This window comes from Schistocerca gregaria, chromosome 5 (genome assembly GCF_023897955.1).
Source record: "Schistocerca gregaria isolate iqSchGreg1 chromosome 5, iqSchGreg1.2, whole genome shotgun sequence".
In the NCBI taxonomy this organism is placed as follows: Eukaryota; Metazoa; Arthropoda; class Insecta; order Orthoptera; family Acrididae; genus Schistocerca; species Schistocerca gregaria.
Window position 1 is genome coordinate 102185371 of NC_064924.1, and position 23881 is coordinate 102209251.

At 42.3% G+C, this 23881-nt stretch overlaps 1 protein-coding gene across 1 annotated transcript in view; it reads right to left on the reverse strand.

Moving 5' to 3' along the window:
- The window catches only part of LOC126272667 (uncharacterized), a 234969-nt gene extending 215259 nt beyond the window's left edge, over positions 1–19710 (reverse strand). The window contains exon 1 of the mRNA XM_049975680.1: positions 19612–19710. Within this exon, the coding sequence (XP_049831637.1) occupies positions 19612–19629 (18 nt within the window). The 5' untranslated portion in view covers positions 19630–19710. The remainder of the gene's footprint in view (positions 1–19611) is intronic.
- Positions 19711–23881: the final 4171 nt, after the last annotated feature.

The following is a 23881-nucleotide window of genomic DNA, read 5'->3' on the forward strand; positions in this document are numbered from 1 at the left end:
TTATTCTCGCAGCGCAGGCCTACCTTACGGTATAGAAATAGACAGCCTGGTCCAAGACGCTTGGTTGGCGGTGTCCGCATCGCTAATACCGATTCCGGCTACCGTGCTCTCAAATTCTAGGACATTTCTCGACATTTTTTACGACAGGTTTCAGCGTCAACATTAACAAACGCTCTATGATTATAACTGTGTTTCAAGAGCTATCGAATGCATTAATAGGAAGTATGCGGTTCAAAAAAAAAAAAAAAAAAGTAAAAAAATCTTGCTTCATTATCTCCGTTAGTACGAGCGCTAAGAACATTAATCAACCAAACCTATACGTGCTCTCGACGCTCAACATTTGCCGAAATCCGCGTTTCGCTGACAGGTGCTAATAAAGCTGTCTCATACGATTACGCGGAATCTCCGCCTCCTTCACAGTGACCACTCAACAGCGCTGTTCACGTCCTGAAATGAAATGATCGTATGGCATTTGTGGTGTGCGTACTGTAAGACCTTCGGTACACACACCATCAGATTATTTGACTTATAGCTCTAGCGAAGTAGCCGAGTGTCAGCAATATATCTCGTAGTCTTATTTTCTGCCGCTAGGTCAGACGATAGAAATGCCACTTGCACGCTTAGAGTAGCAGATTGACGGTAACCAACTTTAAACAGAAATTGATTAATTTTCACACACATTTAATAAAATAATAACAAGTATAAAAATAAATTAACTTGGTTCCGGATGCTATTTACAATAGACAATGTGAAGTTCCTTTGGTCTTGGTACGTTAATCTTATTCTCACATATCTCTGATACTTGACAAAGTGTCTATACATTTCTCTTCATGGCTATGTACAGGAATATGTTAATCTTATTAGGCGTAGACTGAAACTGGACTACAGACTAATGCAGACTGCCTAATCGGAGGGCTGTACACTCGTTATAATGCCTCGCGCGTTCAGGTATCACTGCGCGAGTGTGATCCGCGAGGAGACAAGGTTCTACGTCACAGCAATCTCATTGGCTGCGTTACATATTAATACGCGGATCTGCGGAAGCATAATTTGGTCCGTCTTTATGGGAGCGCCATCTCGTAGTGCGGAGATGGACGATCGCCGCGCCTGCTGTGCTTAGCGGGGCGCACTCTAGTGGGAAAGTTGTGTACGCGCTGACTACGCGGAACCATGTACACAACAGCATTGATGACCAGGAGGCTGCACCGGGGGACGTTCGGCCGCCGAGTTGCAAGTCTGTCCAGTTGACGTCACACAGGGCGGGGATCATGAGGGCAACACAACTCCTAGCACCCGGCGGAGAAAATCTCTGACGCAGTCGGGAATCGAACCGGGGCCTACTGCATGGCAGTCAGACACGCTGGCGACTCAGTTAAGTGGCTTGGTAACAGTACCAAACACAAACAACACTAAAGCAGTCTCGTGACCACTCATCGCATAGAACTGTAATTATGATACTTTCCATACAAGCCGATGGTGCGTACGTATACGAAGTTACGCTGGCATACGTCCGTGTCTTTTGAGTCCGTCTTTTTTTTTTCAGGCACTGAAGATCCTTTACATTAAACACTCGATACCCAGTACTCTAAAGAAATTTAGGGAAGGAAATAGACCGTTGCTGGATGTCAGAGACTGTTGAGATTATAGCGGCACCGAAAACCAGATTCACCCATACTCCACAGCTAAAGCCGTGACGGCAATCGCTGGACGTTCGAAAGGCGGGGTGTGAAAGTTCCGGAGCGACCCTATCCCTGACACACTTCTGCACCCTTTCTCCCGCGGCGGATACACATTACGCCCAGAGTCGGCCACGCGAGGGAACGCAAAGAGAGCTCACGCTCGAGTGCGAACGCAGCGCGAAGGGCTGTCGGCTGCAGGATTGCCGCTCGCGACTGCCTAGTGTCGGCGTTTGCTTCCAAACTGCGCTGTAAACGACTCCCTTTACTGCGCCGGATAAGCTGACTGACGTAAACACTCGCGGAGGGGAACGGCGTTGCGACCTAATAGCGCGGCAACAGCTGCAAACAGATTCCGCACAGCGCAGGCAGTTACACGTCGGCGAGCCTCAGTAAAATGTCTAATGCTTTCGTCTGCACAAGCGACTGCTCTATTTTCTTTCTCTTCTTTTATCCGACTCTGTGTAACGTGAAACTTCAAGTACCGACACATTTGTACTCAAGAGGCGTTCGGCGTTTATTGCGAACACCGTGGTCGTTGATGTCAAATCAGTGAAGGCGAACATCTCGAAATTTCGATGGCCTTTCCTTTTATATTGACATTACTGACTTAATGCTCAATGTTATACAGAGTGTTAAAAGAAGTCGCGTGCTCTTACAGGAAGTAGCGCTGACCAAAACTAGAAAAATAATGCCATAACGAATGTTCCGACACAAATACGTTTCGACATATGGGCCATTTTAATTTTGTTGAGAGTCAGTGCTCAGTGGCTGGACTATTTTCCTCTTGACGTTCATTACTCAAACAACAGGAAATGAACAATGAACGTCAAGAGCCAGACAAGGTACACCGGTGAATACTGACCGTTCTCCACCAAAGTAAAGTGCACGTAAGTCATCAAGAATTTTTATCTGCAAGTATGTTTATGAGAGTTTTTTATAGTTTTGGCCAGTACTATATCGTATAACAAATTGTACACACTAATGCCACTGTCCACTTCTTCATTAAATAATTTACCAGCATTAACTGTGTTTATTTTATGTGTATTGAATGTAAATCTTCCCATGCGTCCAGCGTTCCGTGTTTATCACCTATCCAAAAACTCATGGAAACATACTTGCGTTATTTGCACAATACTTACGTTCCAATGTTTCTGCGCAGCAGTATTTTTGAAATTGCTGTATTTGTCTTTTCTGAAATTGGAGGACATATTGTGAGTTTTTATGATGTGTGGAAACAGGCAAGTGATAATACTGCTGATAAAGTTTTTTTAAGGAATGGGTTATACGCCAGTGATATCACGATCCACACACAACTGTTTCAATGTTCAGGAATATGTACCACGGAAGCCACACATAAGTAGACATAATCTTTTTGTTATGTTTTTTCACCATTGCAATGTATTTTTGTTTTAGCTATGCCAACATGTCATTGATAGTAAGTAAAACTAGGATTAAGGGGAGTTACAACGGAAAAAGTTTTTTTTTGCGCATTTTCGTATTTTTATCTCATTATAAAATTTGCAATTTTCCGAATAATATGATATATATACCACTTATAAACTCACACGAGTATTTTATTTTATTTTTAAAAAATATGATCTACATGGGTTGAAAATGTTAAAATTTTTACGTGCATTACTTCAAGATTTAATAAAATCGGTAATTTGTTATATATGAGGCTGTGGATTGCTTGTTATAAAGATTAAATTACGCGTTTGTATTAGTACCGCTGTTAAAAACAGTATCGTATCGTGTCATAGTATAAACACCCGTTGGTTATCGTAGTACTAACGTTTTTTCCGAGGAAAAATTGTGAATAGATTGGTAAATCTCTTAAAAAGTAAAGTATGACGGCAAAACAAAGTGTTTTTAAGAAATGTGAGTATCATGGTAATGGATTTTCAAATAAAGGGGAACATTGTGTTCAACATGTGGCGTCTGAAGTTCAAGACAATGAAATACGGGCAAACTCGTCAGTATTTAGAGAAACATCCCTTAGTGCTTCGAAGATTGAAATAAATGTGATACACAGTTTCCTCAAAACGAAAGTGATTTAAATGGTAGGTTATGTTGCATTCTGATAGATTTACAGGGTATTAGGTGAATGTGTGTGTTGTAAAATATGTTGAGGGCCAGTTAGTTTACATGCAGACAGTGAGGTATCAAATGGACTATCCAGGAAACTTATCATTAATTGTGCCAGTTGTAAATATACCCATTCATTTTCAAATTCTGGTAACTGTAAAGATAATTATTTTGTAGCAAATATTAGGTGGTTTTACGGATTGAAAGCTATTGGCAAAGGACACACTGCAGCACAAGTATGCAGAATTTATTGGAGCTGCTATGGAATCAGTTGCATGTGAGTCAATGAGGGGTGCTGCAAACTAAGCTGTTGAAGTAAATGATGGTATGACTGACATACTAGTAGCTTTTGATAGCACTTGTCAGAAGCGCGGTAGCAGTTCTAAGAATTCTGTTGCTATGGTGACCAGTGTAGATACTGGAAAGTTAATAGATTTCCAGATTTTAAGCAAACATTGTTGTAAGTGTAAATCAGGGAACGAAGAAGGGCATATCTGTGACAGAAATTATGAAGGAACAAGTAGTGGTATTGAGGCCTCTGTAGCTATTCAAATTTTTAGTCGATCAGTGAACGAAGGGGGACTGTGTTACACTAAGTTCTTAGGTGATGGAGAATCAAAAGAATATAACATTGTAGAATCCGCTCAGCCTTATGGTGAGAAGATTATCACAAAACTGGAACGTGTTGGTCATGTCCAGAAGAGGATGGAAACCAGGTTTAGGAAGTTGAAACAAAGTTTGAGAGGCAAGAAACTTTGTGATGGTAAAACCATACGAGGCAGTCTGACAGACAAAATGATTGATGAACTCAGCAGTATTATGGGATGGCCATTAAAAATAATACTGAGAATTTGTTGAAAAAATAAGCAGGCAATACGGGCTACCTTCCTCCACAGACTGACGAAAAACCAGTACACCACCTTTATCCTCCTGGACCTGATTCATGGTGCAATTACCGCAATGCCCAGTACTCAAACAGATCATACAGCCATAAATATTCCATCCCAGTAGCAGTCGTGGATATCATAAAACGTATGTACAGAGACGTGGCAGATCCTGAATTACTGAAGAAATGTCTGCATGCTCAGACTCAAAATTCCAATGAGTCATTTAATGATCTTAAATGGATTCGCTTACCAAAAAATGTTTCTGTTGGAATGAAGACATTAAAGTGGGGGGTCAGCGATGCTGTTATTGGTTTTAATGATGGAAACATTGGTAGGGTGAAAGTGCTACAGCATATGGGAATTAATCCTGGAGCAAATTGCATCAGAGAACTTGGGTACGGATGGACAAGGTTCGCATTGATAAAGCACAGTATGCATCACAGTTGCCCATTAAGGGATCGAGAAAGAGGAAAAGAAGAAAAAAACTTGGAAAAAGATCAAGAGAATGATATAGAATATGGTGCAGGGTGCTTCTGAGTGACTAAAAATAAAAAAATTAAGCATATATTAAGTGAATTACAGTCTTTTGAATCTTTGCATTTTCTGTTGCATTTTCCCTAAATCGCAGAAATCACTTCGGGTAGAGTATTCAGATTTTAAGGGAGTAATAACATACATATCCTAAGTCTACGGAACTAAAAAAAGAACATGATGTTATGTATAATTAAACTTATTTATGATAACGTAGAAAAAAGTACACAAAATTTTAACCGTGTAATTAAAAAATTGTATTTCCGAAAGCAGAGGCTGAAATACAGTTAGTGTAGTTCAGTAGACTCAGAACAAGCAGTTTAATGTCCTGTAAAAGTTTCATGTCAGTGGCTACAGTGGTTCCTGAAATACTGGGGAGTCAAGTTGCTAATTTTAACATTGTCGGGATAGGGCGTTCCAACTCCCCTTAAATCAGCAAGTCGGTAAGTTCGTCTTTACATGGATGACACAGATCTGAAAGCGATCACGGGTCACCGTTAACTGAAGATGTAATGCAGTTTCATGCTACTTGTCTGTTATTTAGCTAATTTTACTCTATCCTGGCTCTAATGTCTTTAGTAGTCTTTGTACAATGTTTTCTTATTTTTTCGAGGCTAGAAGCAGGATGTATTTTCGAAACATTTTAGAGTGAGTTATTCATATCCTATTTTCTGTGCTGGCTAAATTTGAATTAATAGGTATAATTGTTGTGTCAACCCTACATCCAGGTAACTGTTAACCTGTTATCCAAAATATTTATTTTTCTGCTTCAACAACGAGGGTTCAAATCCTCGTCCGAAAATCCTGTTTCATGTTTTCTTCTATTTCCCTAAATCGCTCCATGCAAATGAAGTGATGTTTTCTTTGAAAGGGCACGGCCGATATCCTTCTCCATCCTTCCCTAAACCGATCTTGTGTTCCATCACTAGGTCTTCGTTGTCGACGAGAAGCTGAACTCTAATCTTTCTTTTTTAACAAAGAAACGTCAGGTTACCAAATAGATCGTGTGGAATATTTCATTTTTATTGTTGTGGCCAAATTTGACATTTCTCCATTTGTGATGCGGGAAATTACGTCTATATTTTCTTATCTTCATATGATCATATTTATTGCTGTTGAAGTAGGATTCTTTCCTGTGCATATATTTGTGTTCGTAGGAGCGGGGGAAAATGGCGTAGAGGAGAGGGGAGGGACTATAACAACGTGTACACTCCACCACAAGTCACACCCGTTTTAACAATCGTTCATTAATATTAATGCTGTCCATGAGTTTCCTACAGACATTAAAGCGAACGTTCACACGGTTTCTTTGGAACAGCTGCACTTCCCCATCCTTCTCCAGTCAAAGATTATGCTACATCTCTAATGACCTTAGCTTCGACGAGAGGTGAGCACTAATATTCTTACCTTCGACTTAAGAATAAGAAATTTTCGTAAATGTGATGTGCTTCATAGAAATTCTAATTTTAACTGCAGAAGAGATTAATTTAACCGTGGTGATACAAACTTTTACATGTGGAGGAATGTCGCGGTCTTGCTGATTTTTTTTGAAGAGTACATCACCTGTAGCTAAAGAGATTTCCTTAGTTCGCTTGCTTTTTAGACAAAACTTGAAATAAGACGATAAACGGCACAAGAAAAAAAATTGCGGAGCGGACTTTAACCATACGTAGCAACATTTTTAGATGTTTTGCACCTAGAGTAGACGAGATCACTTTCAGAATTATTTCGCATGCAACCCCTCTTGAAATGTTTGCCAACTGACGAACTTTCCTAGATTTCCGGACTTAAATTTCTGTAACAGACCTAACCTACCTCGCTAGAACGAAATATTTATTCTTCTGTAACAAAAGAACAGTAGCAACATATGAAAGTTAGGAAACAACACTTCTTTCTTAGTTACTGCATTGCTCTTCTGGTTGGTTTTCTGCAATAAATGATGTACATGTATGTAAATCTGGTACCGTTGCCTTAATTTCGTATAGTCAGCATAGCGCGCACATGTGCATTAGCATCCATATTTAGACTATGAAACCCAGTTCACTATGAAACCCAGTTCACGGTGTGTAGCGCGGGGAATTTGGTACCATAATGGCCTGTCTTCCTTCTCAGTCTATTTAGGAAAACTGCATAAAGTGTTTTTAAGCGCTGTATTTACTGTGGTTCATTCGTTGCGACCATCAATAATTGTTTAAGAGGGTAGGGAGAGGGCTGGTTTTCTTGTTACAATCTTTTGAAGTGATACATCTCGAAATGTTGTTTCCATAGTGCGAACCAAAGAGTCGTAAATACAACTGGATACTGAAGTCGCATGCTGCAGTGCAATATGAACAGGTATGGCTTTGCTAAGAAACATATTTATTTAAAATTTATTCGTTAGTTATAATAATATAAGCCCTGAACTGTCGGTGGTTGGCATCATGAAACTGTAACTGAAGAATTTCTCACTATCTAGGTGTAATGAGTGAGAATTTTCCGAGAAGACTACGAGCTAAAATAATACGACTGCTTAAGATTTTTGTCTCCCCTGACACCGTCTGTAGCACCAGCGAGTACGAGTGAGTTTATATAGCACTACTTACACCGTGGCTCGCATCTCGTTTGGCGTATCCGCACGTTGTGGTTTCACGCTTCTAATCGAACATCTGACTTCGTGGTACCAGCAATAAAAACTGAAGCTATGAAGATGGTGCACCCTAATTGTGTCAGGTAACTCATGTAATATACAAGTTGAAACTGTGTAGAAACAGTGACTGAGAAAAAACATCCCTCCACTCGATGTAGGACGTGTCTTCGATATCAACAATACTCAATATAAATTACTGTGTAGTCCATTTAAGTTCTTTGCCGTTTCTTTGTACGATCTATTTCTTTAACATTTTAAATCTTCTGTCGTGGCGAGTTGCTGGCAGATGAATTTCTGTTTCTGAGGCATACTGGTTTCATGTGTAGGAAAGTGGAAAATAAAAGTACTGAACGACGAAAAAAGTGCGGGTTTCAATAATTGAAGGGGCAGTCCAAATACGACGATAAATTTACTGCGATAGTAACGGAGTTCTCATCGTTTCGTTCCTGGTGCTGTTAACGTTTATAGAAATAGTACATCTGTTTTTGCAGCTTTTCAATACAACAAGAACTTTTAAGATTGGAATGTGAAACTCGCATCGAATACACGCGCTGAAAGACAGTTGCCCGTGTGCCGCACTAGCCAAACTGACAGTTATTTTACGTGCTTTTTCGCTTCCTTCTTGACCAATACCCTACTGTTTTCATTCTAATAAGAACGGACTTACACACACACATACACACACACACACACACACACACACAGAGAGAGAGAGAGAGAGAGAGAGAGAGAGAGAGAGAGAGAGAGAAGAAAGTCATTCAAAGACAGATAGAGCACACGACGTTTCTTTCTTGGAGAAGGAAGATAGAAACGACTAAGAATTAAATTACAATCGTAGCTGTCTGACTGCCCACGAATAATGGACCCAGCTACAGGCAGAGCAGAGATCACCGGAAAGGAAGGTTCTGTAAGCAATGAGGCCAGCCTAGCGGTCATCCCCTGTAGTAGAAGCCCTTGGGTGCCCTGTGCGAGGCATGTCATCGACAGTTCCTGTCTCTCTGTACCTCCTCCACGTCCGAACAACATCGCTTTGGTTCACTCGGAGACGCCTAGACACTTCTCTTGTTGAGAGCCCTTCCTGGCACAAAGAAACAATGCGGACGCGATCGAACCACGGTATTGACCGTCTAGGCATGGTTAAACTACAGACAACACGAGCCGTGTACCTCCTTCCTGGTGGAATAACTGGAACTGATTAGTTGCCAGAGCAGCTCCGTCTAATACGCACTGCTCAATTATGGTTGTTTACATTTTGGAGCGGATTTAGTGACATCTCTGAACAGTCAAAGGGGCTGTGTCTGTGATACAATATCCCCAGTCAACGTCTATCTTCATGATTTCTGGGAACCGGGGTGATGCAAAGCTCGTTTTGCCGTGTGTATATTCCGCTTGGTGCGGCTGACAGAGCAACACTGAATACTAATTTCTAAATTTGTGAGTCAGTGTTCCACGTTACTGCGTAACTAGATTCTGGCCTTACAGTGACATTTACTGCAGTTAGAATTAGAAGAGACGGTTTTAAACTGCCCCAGAGGTCGTCGTGCTGTGCGCCGGCGATCGGCGCAGCGGCCGCGCGCTGTATTTGGCGAGCGTGCCTGACCTACTGCACTGGTCTGCGCGCGGACCAGCCGGCTGGCACTGGCAGCGGCGATGGCAGCGTGCAGCAGCTGGCTCCAGCAGCCGACTTGTCCTTGGCCGCGCGCTCACCACGGCCGTGGACGCGCCTCGCTTCCACGAACCGGGAATCCACTTAGGCCGTCCTGGGAATCTCACTTTCGAGTCGCCTGAAGCCTCCCTCTACTCAATTTGCTGTCCTAATTAAATTCAATAATAAATCCTCCACTGATTGCCCATATCAGAAGTGGAATGGCTCGGGGAAACGAGAAAAGAAAGTGCCCCCGATCTACCGTCAAATATTTACTCCATATTAAAAAGTACGTTCCAGGTAGCTTTCGTCTTCCTTTGTACAGAAGTGGAGCGGTTACCGCGGTAAATTGAGAGATGAAAGAAGATTGTCGTTTAACGTCTCGTTGACTACTAGATCATTAGAAATGGATCACAAGCTCGGATTAGGGTAGGATGGAAAAGGAATCGGCAGTGCCCTTTCAAAGCAACGGAACTGGGTTTAGGGAAATTTCGGGCAAGCTAAATTCGCATGGACGGACGAGAATTTGAAGCGCCCAACCGCCGAATACCAATGAAATTTCTCACCGCTCCACCACATCGCGCTATGAAATACAGACAACACGTTAATTACAGGGCTTTTAAAAGAAGTGGATCAATGAAGTACTTGAGCAATACCTAGTAGAAGAACGCCTATTGGAAATCCTTATCAGAAGTGTGGACGGATTAGTGGTATATTCCGCAATAATAAACTCCTTAGGATTCCCTTCCTAAATGGATGTAGACGGAACCCTAATATGATCCGCTTTCTTGACCATCCGTCTGTCTGTACGACTGTAAAAAACCGTTTTTATGTCACGTATTAAGGTCTACGGTCCCTAGACGATGTAAAAATGTGAAGCTTTGAAGTCAGTGCATTCTGGAGATACGGCAATTTATGTAACATATTTTGACACTCGTAACATGTGTGGTACTTCCCTTTGACGTAGAATCAAGAAATTTGGCAGGTAGAAAGCTTTAACAGTACAAAGAGATGAAAAGAGTCAGAAAATTATTGATTTGTTATTATATCATACGAAAAAAATGTTTCCTTTGTCGTTTGTTGTCCGACTTCAAACTCGAAGTTACAACATTTCGATTGTCTTGCAATCCCTAGGATCGACATCCTGCCAGTATCGATGTCAATGTCGATAACAGACAGAAATAGTCGTGATCCTCGATTCCCAGAATGGATAAAAGTCTATATGCACAGTTAAGTTGGTACACATGGCCGTTATTATTATTATTATTATTATTATTATTGCTCCAAATTGTTACAGAATGAGTTAAGAACAGTAACAGTTTCTATACATGTAGATATTTCTTTCTGCGTGAAAAGGGTTTTATTCCACAAATAGTAAACATGGTTTTGTGACTTTGTTCTAGCTCTGTTATTTTTGAAAGGGCTTTAGTGATTTCAACGGTGATCATCTTCGCATGCCATTTATCGAATACTTAATGCACCTAAGCGTTAGGTTCGCTTTTCCTAGTTCAACTGTTGTTACTTTTGGAAGTGTGTTGTGAGATGTGAAATGGCGTCAGATACTGAGTTGGCGCGCAGTGAAAGTGCCAAGAAAAGAGAGGAAGGACAATGTAAAGTAGGAAATTAGTAATAGAATGCTATAAAAAAAGCAAGAGTGAAAGGTGATGTGTGTGCTACCCGTAAAGGAAGCCGGCCGCGGTAGCCGATCGATTGTAGGCGCTTCAGTCCGGAAACGCGCGACTGCTACGGTCGCAGGTTCGAATTCTGCCTCGGACATGGATGTGTCTGATGTCCTTAGGTTAGTTAGGTTTAAGTAGTTCTAGGTTCTAGGGGACTGATGACCTCCGATGTTAAGTCCCATAGTGCTCAGAATCATTTGAACCATTTTTATTTTTATTTTGAACCGTAAAGGAAAACATGTTGCATAAATAACAACCGGTGAGCAATGCAGGTCAGTATATTACATTCATAGCTATATCAAAATATAGTGTTACTTTTATTGGTGATATTGTACGTGAAAAATATGGTGACAAAGCAATGTTTTATTCGTTTTGCTTCCTTCTAGTGCCTGTCACAACTGTTTTGAAAAGCTCCAAGAATTTAACAGAAAAAATGAAAAGACCTATTTTTAATTGATTTTCTTGTTGCAAAACCAGTATTGTGGAAGAGGAACATCCACGAGTGATCAGCCTACTATGAAATACTCACAGATGTATTCCTGTGAGATTTTGTGCGATGAAACACTGAACGACGTAAAGTGTGCCGTACAGTTTCCGTTTCTCTCTTTGGTTTAGCAGTGAAAAGAGTACACTTCAGTCATTAATGATTCAGAAGGCGAATCAACAAGATATGGGGGGGGATTGTTAATAAGAACCGTGCTCCGGCACCTGCAAGTAGGAAACTCACAGATGATCACCTAATTTCTTGTGCAATTCACTCCTCATGTGTATTTAGATATTTGGATACCAGGTTCACATCTCAGGCATTGTACGACTTGTTTTAAACAAAACATTCCAGTACTGGCATTCCAGACAAATACTATACAAAATATTTCAGGGTACATTTCAGTTTGTCATTCCATCCACCACTAGCTGACACTTGCATGAAATGCGAAAAAGTCGAATTAAAACTGAAAAACCCTGTGTAGAACGATACTGCTAGAGGAGTAGCTGCTGCGGAGTTTGTTGTATATATACGTCGAGCAGCATGTCCTCCAAGAGTACGGAAATTACTGGGGAAGAATGCAAACATAGTGATTCACCGCTTGGTATTTGTTTCGACTTCATGCAAAACATACGGCTAGCAAAACTGTCTACACAATGTATTTAGCTTCGACAGCTATGGGTAAATGTATTTTGTACCCATAATGTGACAAATAAAAAGTCTGTAATGCATAAATACCATGAAGGGATTCTTAAAAAAGGAGCAAATGAAGTATGCTTCTTTGGTTATAAAAAAATAATATGTGCCAGAAAATTCCAAAGAGCTACGTTTGTTTTCCGACTGTTGCGTTGGGGAAGCTAAGAATCATTGTATCATTCGGATGTGTGTATCTTAGGCGTGTAACAAATGTTATAAAATGGAACAGTTTTTTTCCGTTCGTGGCCATTCGCATAACGAATGTAACAGAAAATTTTCCAAGGTGAAACGACTAACCAGACGAGCTCATATACCAGATGAGTATATACGGTTGAAAAATCCAAAATCCTCCATTAAGCTAATAAAATTGAAGTTATCTATAACTTCTCTTATTGATGGAAAACTTACTACAGGAAAGGGGGATCTGTCGAGCGAATCACAAGATAGACACGTTCCAAAGAACTAGGAAGTCAGGGTTTAGTTATGTTCCTTCATGCATTTTTAAGGAAGCTGCAGTCAGATCTTGTGGCCTCTGAGTACATGGGAGGCCTACACTAGCATACATACTATCTTTTATTTCCGGAAATTTCTGTTGTCTTTAATTTAGAAGAGACTTTAACTGGACCAGTGGCTATTAAGAGGATCAAATTGCAAGACATTACATGATTACCATCGTCATCAATGAAACCTCCCTGTATGAGCTTTGACTACCGCTGCAATACTGAAAGTATGTTTTTTTAAAAAGAAGAAAAAAACTTAGAACAACAATGAGAACCCAACTTGACCATACATATCATTATTTATTCATGAAAAGGACCTCTTTCAATAATTTGGGCTTCTTTTTTTTTCATAGAGACTGCAAAATTTAGCAACTGCAGTAATGGCAAAAAATTAATTTCATTCTGTTGTTTAATAATTCGATATCCCGTCTTTCTATATTACACACTCACCCGCAGATAGTTTCCCTTCGTTCCTGAAAAATTTAGGTTTTGGAAGTATGCCCTTTCAAAATGACCGTATCATATTGGACTGGCGCTGAAAAGGAGCGCTGCAGGAAAAAGGTAGAAAAAAAAGAATAGTGTGATACCGGAACATCTGAACCAGGTTACTGAGTAGCACCGTTGTTGTACATACTACGAGATAAAAGTACGAGAACAGTATAAGAATATTTCTGGATTCACAATAGCCGAAAGACATGCGACAAAAGAGTGAAATTTAATTTGTAATTCTTGGCGTAACTGCATGTTCTTACTTTCTTTTGATCTGATTTAAGTGCCTCTTGCTGCATTAATAGAAATGTCTCATTACGGAGACATGGGTCTTAAAAGGGTTAGTCAGTAGTAATCACAGTCTGTTTAACAAGTCTTCTCTGCAACTACTACGCAGACAGGTGATATTGTATTGAAAATATTCTTTATGTTACCCGTTAAAATCAAAAGTACGAATAAAAATGATATTAATTTACAACAGCAACCAATAACATTTCTAAAACTTAGGTAATGCTAGTGCCTCAACAGGTAAAGTTTCTCCGACAGCCTTTCTTTCATTTTAATGAGAATTCTATGTACATATACAGTTAGCATCTGTTACAAAGATGGTACACCAAATGAGTAAATAAATTATGTAGCCATAAAAAAATTTATAATGTGTGTGAAATGTTATAGGACTTAACTGCTAAGGTCATCAGTCCCTAAGCGTACACACCACGTAACCTAAATTATCCTAAGGACAAACACACACACCCATGCCTGAGGGAGGACTCGAAACTCCGCCGGGACCAGCAGCACAGTCCATGACTGCAACGGTTTAGAACGCTCGGCTAATCCCCTGCAGCTATGTAGCCATAAACAGCACACTGTTTAAGTAGATGGTCTTTTTAGTGTCAGAAATTCTCCCCTGACATTAGCAGTCTGAACGATGTTCAGTTGTCTGGAAAAGCGAACAATAAAAATTCCATATCAGAGTTTCCAATATCAGTAGTCGTAACAACCGTTTAGCGCCAGAGACGTACACTGAATAAATGTTAGGTGCAGAGTACCTCCATTTCCAATATTCTTCGATTTCGATGTCGTTATCACTTCCACTCCGAAGCAGGGAGACCGTAGTGTCCTCACTTATAATTATTAAACATGAACAAAGAGCTACAAGTATGCTTTAGCCATGGTGTGACCTCACTGATGCAGTATAGCTCCTTTGTTTGCTAAGTTTAGGTAGTTCAGGATACTGTACCGTTCCGACTAAAGTGCTTTCGGAGTATTGTTTCTATCCAGCTATAAAACTGAAGTAATAGTTCAAAGCCTAAAAACGGTGAAGTAGAAACGAACTACCTCTGTTGGCTTTCACGAAATGCTGGAAGGATTATTTCAATGGTAAATTAACGGAAGCTTCTTTGCAGACGTAACAGAGAACAGGGATTTTGTTACGACACTGTTTCTCTCTTATTTTAAGCTCTTTGCTTGGTTAATATCGAGATAGATCGGCTCCACGTTCATTCCTGTAATCTTCCACGCCACGGTTGTGATATGGAATTTCGTGTGAGAAAATTCGTGCGGTTCTATGTATTGACAGTATGGTAGGATAATTACTTTCACAGCTCAGTCTTCTTACATCTGCAGGTGCACGCAAGACTCTTTCAGAGGAAGGTGGTCAATGTTGAAATAATCGTGATGCAATTGAGAAAGTCATTCCAGCATCCACCTGGGATCTTCGACTCGTTCCCATGTCGGAACTGGAAGTCAGTAGCGGTCGGCCAAAACGTGTGAAGCTCAGGCTGGTTGTTCCACAGTGTTCCTGATCGATATTAAACTAAAAACTGAACTCCGTCTGAACAGGCCTCGAAATGCCCATCGGGACCGACCGACCACCGTGTCATTCTCCGCCGATAGGCATCGATGTATGCGGATATGGAGGCGAACGTGATCAGCACACAGCTCTCCCGACAGTTGTCAGTTTTCTTGACCGGAGGCGCTCGCTACTTCTCAGTCAAGTAGTTCCTCACGTGGCTGAGTAAACTCCACTTGCTAACAGCGTTGGACAGACGCGGATGGTCACCCATCCAAATGCTAGCCAAGCCCGACAGTGGTTAACTATCTTAGTGGATTGCAAAGTTTTGTCTGTTAAAGATAACAGTCTACTGGTATCAACATTCTGATCAGTAATTTACTATTATTTTCCAGATCACGTTTACAGTCGGTCGTATGGAAAAATCGCGTAGCGGTCAAAACAAGACAAAGATCATATGGAGCGACGGCACCGACCGGAGCGACCGCCAACACTTGTTAGATTATCCATGTCACTAATATGGTGCCTGAAGAAACTGGGAACTACTGTACTAAAGTTTCTTACTGATAATGAGTAATCAACAGCTGTAGCTGTTGATTGCTTCATTGGGAACTAGTCACCTGATTTACGAATTGTCCGAAGTACGTAAATCCAAAACTCTGGTATCCTCCCTCGTTAATATAAGTTTCTGTACAAATTACAGCGAGTGTATTTATACAATCATCCACACATATACTCGGCAATGTATTATTCGCTGCGTGAAGGCTTCATACCGACATTGATAGTTGCTCTCTTTCGTGCCCGAAGGGACAAGGAGATAGCTCCATAGTTGCTTTCATTCCATAACCTCTCTTCATTTAGTCGTGAGTTTCTTATGAGGAACTTGAGGTCCAGATGATAAGATGAAGTACTGTCGCTTGAAGTATACCCAATATTATTTTTTTGAAAGGAAGTGAACAGTTCTTAGAAAGATTTACAATTTATATTTGATGGCAATCACTTTATTAGCGATGAATTCTTCTCGAGATATCAGTCGAGTATATTGGCCGATGTGCTGTGACCTTTAGGCATGTTTCTTACTTGACATTATCTTGCAGGGTTTTTCTATCGTCGCCAGAAGATAGCAAGTAAGAAACATAGTGAAGCGTCGCTGCACATTGACCAGCTTACTCGGCTGATATCTGGAGAAAAATTCGCAAGTGAAATTTACCGAGAAAGCCTACCTTCACTAGTGTTTATCACCTTTGTGTGGACTGCGTCGCTAGATTATAGTTAGAGCAGCACGTCTCCCACTTTTTTTCCCTCTCCCTCCAAGTGGATAGATGTATTTAAACTGGTATACCTATATACTTCTTGTGTCATCAGTGGTTACTGATAATATTAGCACGTCACGATTCGACAACCAAAATTCACATACAAGTGCCTTTTTTTTTTACCTGACCTTAGTGATTCGCAATATTTAGGAGCACACATCTCATTTCCGTCATTGTGGTGGAATTAAACGTTCCTAATACGTATCAGTTTGTTTCACGTCTCACGAAACATCACTTTCTCCGAGATACGTCTCACATAATGACTGTTACAACAAAATTAGTTCTGGGTTATAGACAAGGATCACGATACTTCATATTAGGTGTGAAATCCGCTAATAAGTACGAAGCGCAACACTGCATGGCAACTAGTGGACCATAGAGGTGCACGTACTTACAGGAGTGACTATGGAAGTACAGACATCGTAGCGTCTGTTGCGGAGGTCAGCAGTACATTCACAGTCTGAAAAAGCTGCACAAATACCCATTCAGATTTTCATAATATTTCGAAGTGGTCGAAAACATGTCAACTTCTTTAAATATTGAGCCATGTAAACTAGTGGACTTCGGAAAACGTAGATACGTAGTATCCTATGAGCATAATATCCGTCAATCAAAACTGGAATCAGTCAACTTATAAATAAACCTAGGTGTAACAACTCGTGAGAATACGAAATCACACACTGAAAAGGTAACTAGTCCGTTCATTGACACGAGGAGACTTCAGAAAGCAAGTTACTTATTATTGCGACAGGCCAAGTAACATTATTGTATGTTTCACTTCATTTTAAAGCGAGACAAATATACGACTCTATTTTTCAAGACAGTCATCAAATATCTGTAAACATCACTCAGACTGTTCCCCCAACTGTTTAGTTCTTCGATGTCAGGAATGCACTTCTTGGTCACGAAGGAATGATGGGGTTAAGAAGGAAATCGGCGTAGTGCAAGTTCATCCTTCCTTGTTGATCACGTTCACACATGTCTTTGTGCCCTCGTTCAAATTGTCGGTCCCGTTTCACGTGATACAGCGTTTGGTCTGCATACCGCCAGAATATCAAGGCGAATCTTTATGAATTTTAGAGGTTCCGCCCTCAATAATCGCATACTTCGACTACGGAGTACATTTCCAGTTCTCGCCCCGTCACACTCCCTCAGTGTGATGCTCCTGTTGCCGGCCGCGGTGGTCTCGCGGTTCTAGGCGCGCAGTCCGGAACCGTGGGACTGCTACGGTCGCAGGTTCGAATCCTGCCTCGGGCATGGATGTGCGTGATGTCCTTAGGTTAGTTAGGTTTAAGTAGTTCTAAGTTCTAGGGGACTGATGACCACAGCAGTTGAGTCCCATAGTGCTCAGAGCCATTTTTTTTTTGATGCTCCTGTTATTCGTACCGCAACAAAAAAATGGCTCTGAGCACTATGGGACTTAACTGCTGCGGTCATCAGTCCCCTAGAACTTAGAACTACTTAAACCTAACTAACCTAAGGATATCACACACATCTATGCGCGAGGCAGGAGTCGAACCTGCAACCGCAGCGGTCGCGCGGTTCTAGATTGTAGCGCCTAGAACCGGCCGGCGTAACGCAACAGAACAGTCTTTCCAGGAAAAAACCGGAACAGGTACTCTCTTGTGACAACGCATAGACTTTGTTGCGCAGTAGTCTTAGCTTAGAACGGAATGTGTAACGTACTTTCTGAAGTCTCTACTCATGACGTTGGAAAAGTGCAGGCAGTCTGCAAATCAGGCAACATACAAAACACTTGAGCTTTCCATCGGAAAAGACTGTTCAAGTGTTTGGGACCCGTACCAAATATGTTTCTGTTATTATTTTTTGGGCGCTCAACGTCGAGGTTATCACCGTCCTTACAAATATTAAAGGAAACGAATGCGGGTGAAAAGGCTAAAGACGTTGTCATACCGACTCAGTGAGTCACGCACTCCTACTTGGCATAGTGGTTAACACACTGGACTCACATTCGGGAGGACGACGTTTCAGATCCGAGTCCGACCATCCTGATTTGGGTTTCCCTTGATCGCTTCAGGAAAATGCTCCGCTTGTTCCCTTGAAAGGACACAGCCGATCTCCTTCCCCATCCTTTCCTAATCCGAAGGGACCGATGACCTAGCTTTTTGGTCCTCTCTCCCGAGTCAACCAACAAACCTCGCCCCCACCTCAATTTCGCGATGACCCACAAAATCACTCAGTATCACACGCCTTAAAACAAAGAGGAAATAGTGAAACATGCTACGGCAGGGATTGAGCAACTGAAACAAACTCCTAAGGATATGTACTGGCTGAATATTTTCAAAAAAAGAAAATAAACGAAAAACATTGGCGAACCGGTCACTTTGTCACTAATTTAAGAACGTCTGCCTAAATTTTTTGGAAACAAGTTGTACCGATCTCAAAATCATGAAGATCCGAACAAACCTGCCGCTAAACTCTGGTCCGAAAATAAAACGCAGTCTAGTAAAATGCGCGCAGAGCTATCTGTACTGTGCAAGCACCATACATTGGAGGGTCCTATCGCTGGAGCCGGCCGGAGTGGCCGAGCGGTTCTAGGCGCTTCAGTCTAGAACCGCGCTACCGCTACGGTCGCAGGTTCGAATCCTGCATGGATGTGTGTGATGTCGTTAGCTTAGTTAGTTTTAAGTAGTTCTAAGTGCTAGTGGACTGATGACCTCAGAAATTAAGTCCCATAGTGCTCAGAGCCATTTGAACCAATCCTATCGCCGGAGCAAGAAGCCATGTATCAGATGGCTGTGGCCTATGCGAAGACAAGTAAGTAGGACGACATCCCGTTTTCGTGGCAATTTTAAGTAAGTCCGACAAAGTGTTTTGAAGAAATAGAAAGAAGAATGGCACGAACCAGCAAAATTTTGTTTGAGCCACTGCAGAGCGTTATGCAAATGATGAACTGGTAGACGGTTTGAGCCTAGTTTCATAGCTTCAAGGGCCAGTATGAAGTGAATGAATATACCAGCTCCTCTCAAGTATGCCTTCCGTACGGACAAGGAAGACAGGTGTAGGCTAATTACAGAATGAGAGAGTCATTTAAACATTATTTCGGCACTGCATAAGCGAATTGAATGGCATGTAAGAATAATACGTGGTCCGATGGTGAGTGCCCTCTGCCGTGCGCTCCGCAGCGGCTGGCCTTGGAGGGTCCGCGGGAGCTCAGGGAGCTGGTAAACACGTGGTGACTCACCTTGGAGTCCGGAGGCATGGCGCGGCTGGTGTTCGGCGTGGAGCGTGCGGCGATACTGCGGCCGGCGGAGTCTGGCGAGCGGTGCCCGGTGGCCGGCGGTGGCGGCTCTCTCCAGGTAGCACGGTGGGCGTTGGCCGCTGCCGCCGTCTCTGCTCCCGCGCGCTGGACGCGGCGGTGGGGAGGTTTCGCCCGGGGCCCGCCAGCCGGTCGGCCGCTGCCCGCGAAACGTAATACGCGGACGCGCGGCGCACGGCGGCCGCTCGTCTTTGATTGCACTTGCGTAACCCGTCACAGGACCGCGTCCGGTCCTCCCTCTATAAACTGCCGACCGAGTTGCGTTATTACCGGACAGGACCGCAGGTAGCAAGCGTCGGGTTTATTGTGTGAGCCTGAGCCACCTCAGCTTTATGCGGGGCGTTATTAGAGGTCTAGTGTAGCACACGAGCTAATTTCCGTGAGTTGTTTGGCGTGTAGTTACGGCGTACTGCGGGCTCAGGCATCAGCTTTCCGTTCCCGAGGCAATTTACGTTCATTCTTCTGTCGTCAGTTTTCCTTTTAGCACCACCGGCAGTGACCAGCTAGGCACTTCTAGTCCGATCCTAATTCAATGACCTGTGAAAGTTATTTCTCCCCGTTTCGTGACAGCACCCTCGAAGAGTAGTTGTCCCATTTTAATAAAAAGAAATGTTGTAAGAGAAGAATTCAAGTCAAGCTATTTTATACCCTCAATCACGGTAATATCTGGCGACATTATAACTGGCGCGTGTCAACATGATGAGCTTGCGTCTTCAACACGTAAAATGACAAGTATCAGAACAGCTCAAAGAATAAATGCACAAATCAACATGTAAAAAGTATATGTGACTGTACGTTTTCCCGGTGCAAACTATTGATGAAGGTTTCTCGGGTCTCCAGCTGGGTGGTAGCGTGATATCTCGCAAAGTTTCGGGAAGTTTCATACTACCAATCTTCTGGTGAAGATGGGTAGTATGTTACTTCCCGAAACGTCGCGAGACATCAACGCTACCGCCCGGCTGGAGACCCGAGAAACCTTCATCAAATGTAAAAAGTAGTAAAACTGTCACACTCACTTGTCCGCGTCTACTAACCTTATAAAAGTTCTTACTACTTGATTTTTACTTGTAATCGTAGAGATATTCTGATACATGTGATGGTGTGGATCTGAAGACAAATCTTCTCCTTCTGAAAAACGTTATTTTCCCAAAGGAAGTAAATCAAACCAATTTAGTCTCAATTTTTACGAGCGTTTACGAACTTATTTGCGCTTTTATTCCTTGCCATCTTTTCATTATTGCGGTGATATGTGCCTGGATATGAAAGCTTGTTTTTCCGAAAGGAAGTAAACGAAAGGAGCATATTTACAGAATGAGATTTTCACTCTGCAGCGGAGTGTGTGCTGATATAAAACATCCTGACTGATTAAAACTGTGTGCCGGACCGAGACTCGAACTCGATATCTTTGTCTTTCGCGGGGAAGTGCTCTACCAACTGAGCTACCCAAGCACGACTGACGTCTCCTCCTCAGAGCTTCAATTCTGCCAGTACCTCGTCTCCTACATTCCAAACTTCACAGAAGGTCTTCTGCGAACCTGCAGAACTAGCGCTCCTGGAAGAAAGGAAAGGTTCGCAGAAGAGCTTCTGTGAAGTTTGGAAGGTAGGAGACGAGGTACTGGCAGAACTGAAGCTGTGATGATGGGTCGTGACTCGTTGCATGGGTAGCTCAGTTGGTAGAGCACATGTCCGCGAAAGGCAAAGGTTCCGAGTTCGAGTCTCGGTCCGGCACACAGTTTTAATCTGTCAGGAAGTTTCGAAAGGAGCATAGTCTGAAAATTTTATTATGTTTCATAAATTGATTTTTAATTTTATTCCATCAGCAATTTTGAACATGGCCGATAATGCAGCAACCGTAGACGAAATTTATAATATTACTTGAAAATACAGCTCTTCGGTTGCACAGGTAAAAATTTCCAACTGTACCTAGGTTTCAACTGCTCTAAGGCAGCCTTCATCAGAAGTAACGCATAAAATGACAAGAATCAGAACAGCTCAACGAATAAATGCACAAATCAACACGTAAATTTTTTTTAAAATTCTGATGAAGGCTGCCTTAGAGCAGTTGAAACCTAGGTAAAGTTGGAAATTTTTACCTGTGCAACCGAAGAGCTGTATTTTCAAGTAATATTATAAATTATTCCCTCAGTTTATTCCATCAACTTGTGTATTAACCTATGTTTAGGAAAGTGATACAAAAAGTTAGCCAAAAGTAAGTAGACTAAGAACGGAGTACACAAAATCACTGTTGTCGACCATAGCAAATTTTACGCCGCCGAAGAAATATGAAACTCCCTCAAGGACTGTGTTCAATGGCACCATATGTGCATATGGAGGTGTTGTAGCGTTAGTGATTTCTTTGTCACTGGTATAGGTGATCAGCCTGCCTGGGCACCCTCTCTCCAACCAGTAACTGTGTTGTTTAGAGGTGAAGAGTCTTTGCAACAGCTATTCTATAGCACAACCGTGCCGCGCCGACGAGTACGTGCTCCTTTTGAATAGCTTCAGTCATTCGAAAGAGGTCGCATTACTGGCTTGCAGGAAGCTGGATTGACGTATCGTCGGATTGTTGCTCATTATGGACGCAGTGTATCGGTGTCGTGTCGCTGCTTTCCGCAATGATCTGTTTAACATTCTCACAGCCGTACACAAGGTTCTGGACGTCAGCGTAGTATACACGCAATGCAAGATCGACGCATCGTCCGAGCAGCGGTGGTAGATCGAACATAATCCAGAGAACAATTCCGGGTACATGTTGTACCAGCTGTATCACCAGGGAGCATTGGGAACAGCAAGCTTAAGATTACGTATGCCTCTGGCTACCGCAAGCACCGTGACACCGCCAACCACGGCTACTCTGCTGTCGTGAAAAACTCTAGTGGAAAACCGAATGGGCTTCTGTCATCGTCAGTGATAAGAGTAGATTCTATCAGTATGCGAGTGTTGGGCGTACATGTGTACTGAGTAGAACTTTTGAACGGACCTTTCCGGAGTGCATTTGACTACGATCCACAGGTGCCACGCCACATTTCATGCTGTGGAGTGCTATCAGTTCTAACTCGCTGCCACATTTGATGCTTCTGCAGGGTAAAGTGCATGTTATCACCGCGCTACTGCCATGCTTCTACGGTGATGAACTACGCGTCACATCACTTGTCAGAAGAAAGATCTTGTCCTAGGGAGTGTTAAATTTTTTTTCGGCGGTGTATATTGGCCACACGGGTAAAAAACTACAGCACATACACTTAGATACATTCACAACTATCGCAAACCACGAGGAAATGGCTGACTGCAGACTCTGACAGAAAGCCTTTCCGACTAGGCGGCTGAACCAACCCCCTCGGGATCTCTTTGCCAACAGTGCGATTTTTATTTCATTCACTTGTGTGACGAAGTAGTTTTATTGCAAACAGTACCGAATCGATAACATTTTTCCACACAAGTGCGTATCATTAGAGGTCCACGACCACGCCCTCGTTTTTTCAGATACACTTTGCCCACGATGCCCTGAACAGATTCTGACGGTGGTGGTGCAGGGAGCGGAGGAATCATCCATACCCACATATTGCCAGTACATGGCCAGCCGCGGTGAGACAGGAGGCACGAGGGAAACAAGCGTGCTTTCGTCACGCATTAATGATGTGCTTACCGGCTAGGCACGGCGCGACACGATAATCACATCGTAATATCTATTATACTCACAACTACTGTACTGTTCGAAAACCAATGATGGCAGCATGCAGACACAAGATATTAGGAGACCGAAGCTGACCTATTTCTGCCGATCCAGAGCTAGAAAGCCCCAGGTTCACGATGATGTGAGCAAATAGTAGTAGAGAGTTTACTGAACTCGTTATTTTTTTAAGATCATTGCTTCTTTGATTACAGACCCATCAGCTGATTCTAATGATAAATAATTAATCTAAAAATTAAAATTTAGTTATTTAGAAACAAGAAACTAAGTTTGCTAAGAAGTAAATAAAACACATACATAAAAAAAGTTTTGCATCACCCCGGTTCCCAGAACTCCTAAACACTGACGTTGACTGTGAAAATTGTATCACAGACACAGTCCTTTTGACTGTTCATAGATGTCACTAAACCCGCCCAAAGACGTAAACAATCATGCATGAGCAGCGCCTATTAGACGGAGGGGGTCCGACAGCCGATCAGTTCCAGTCATTCCACTACGGTCAAT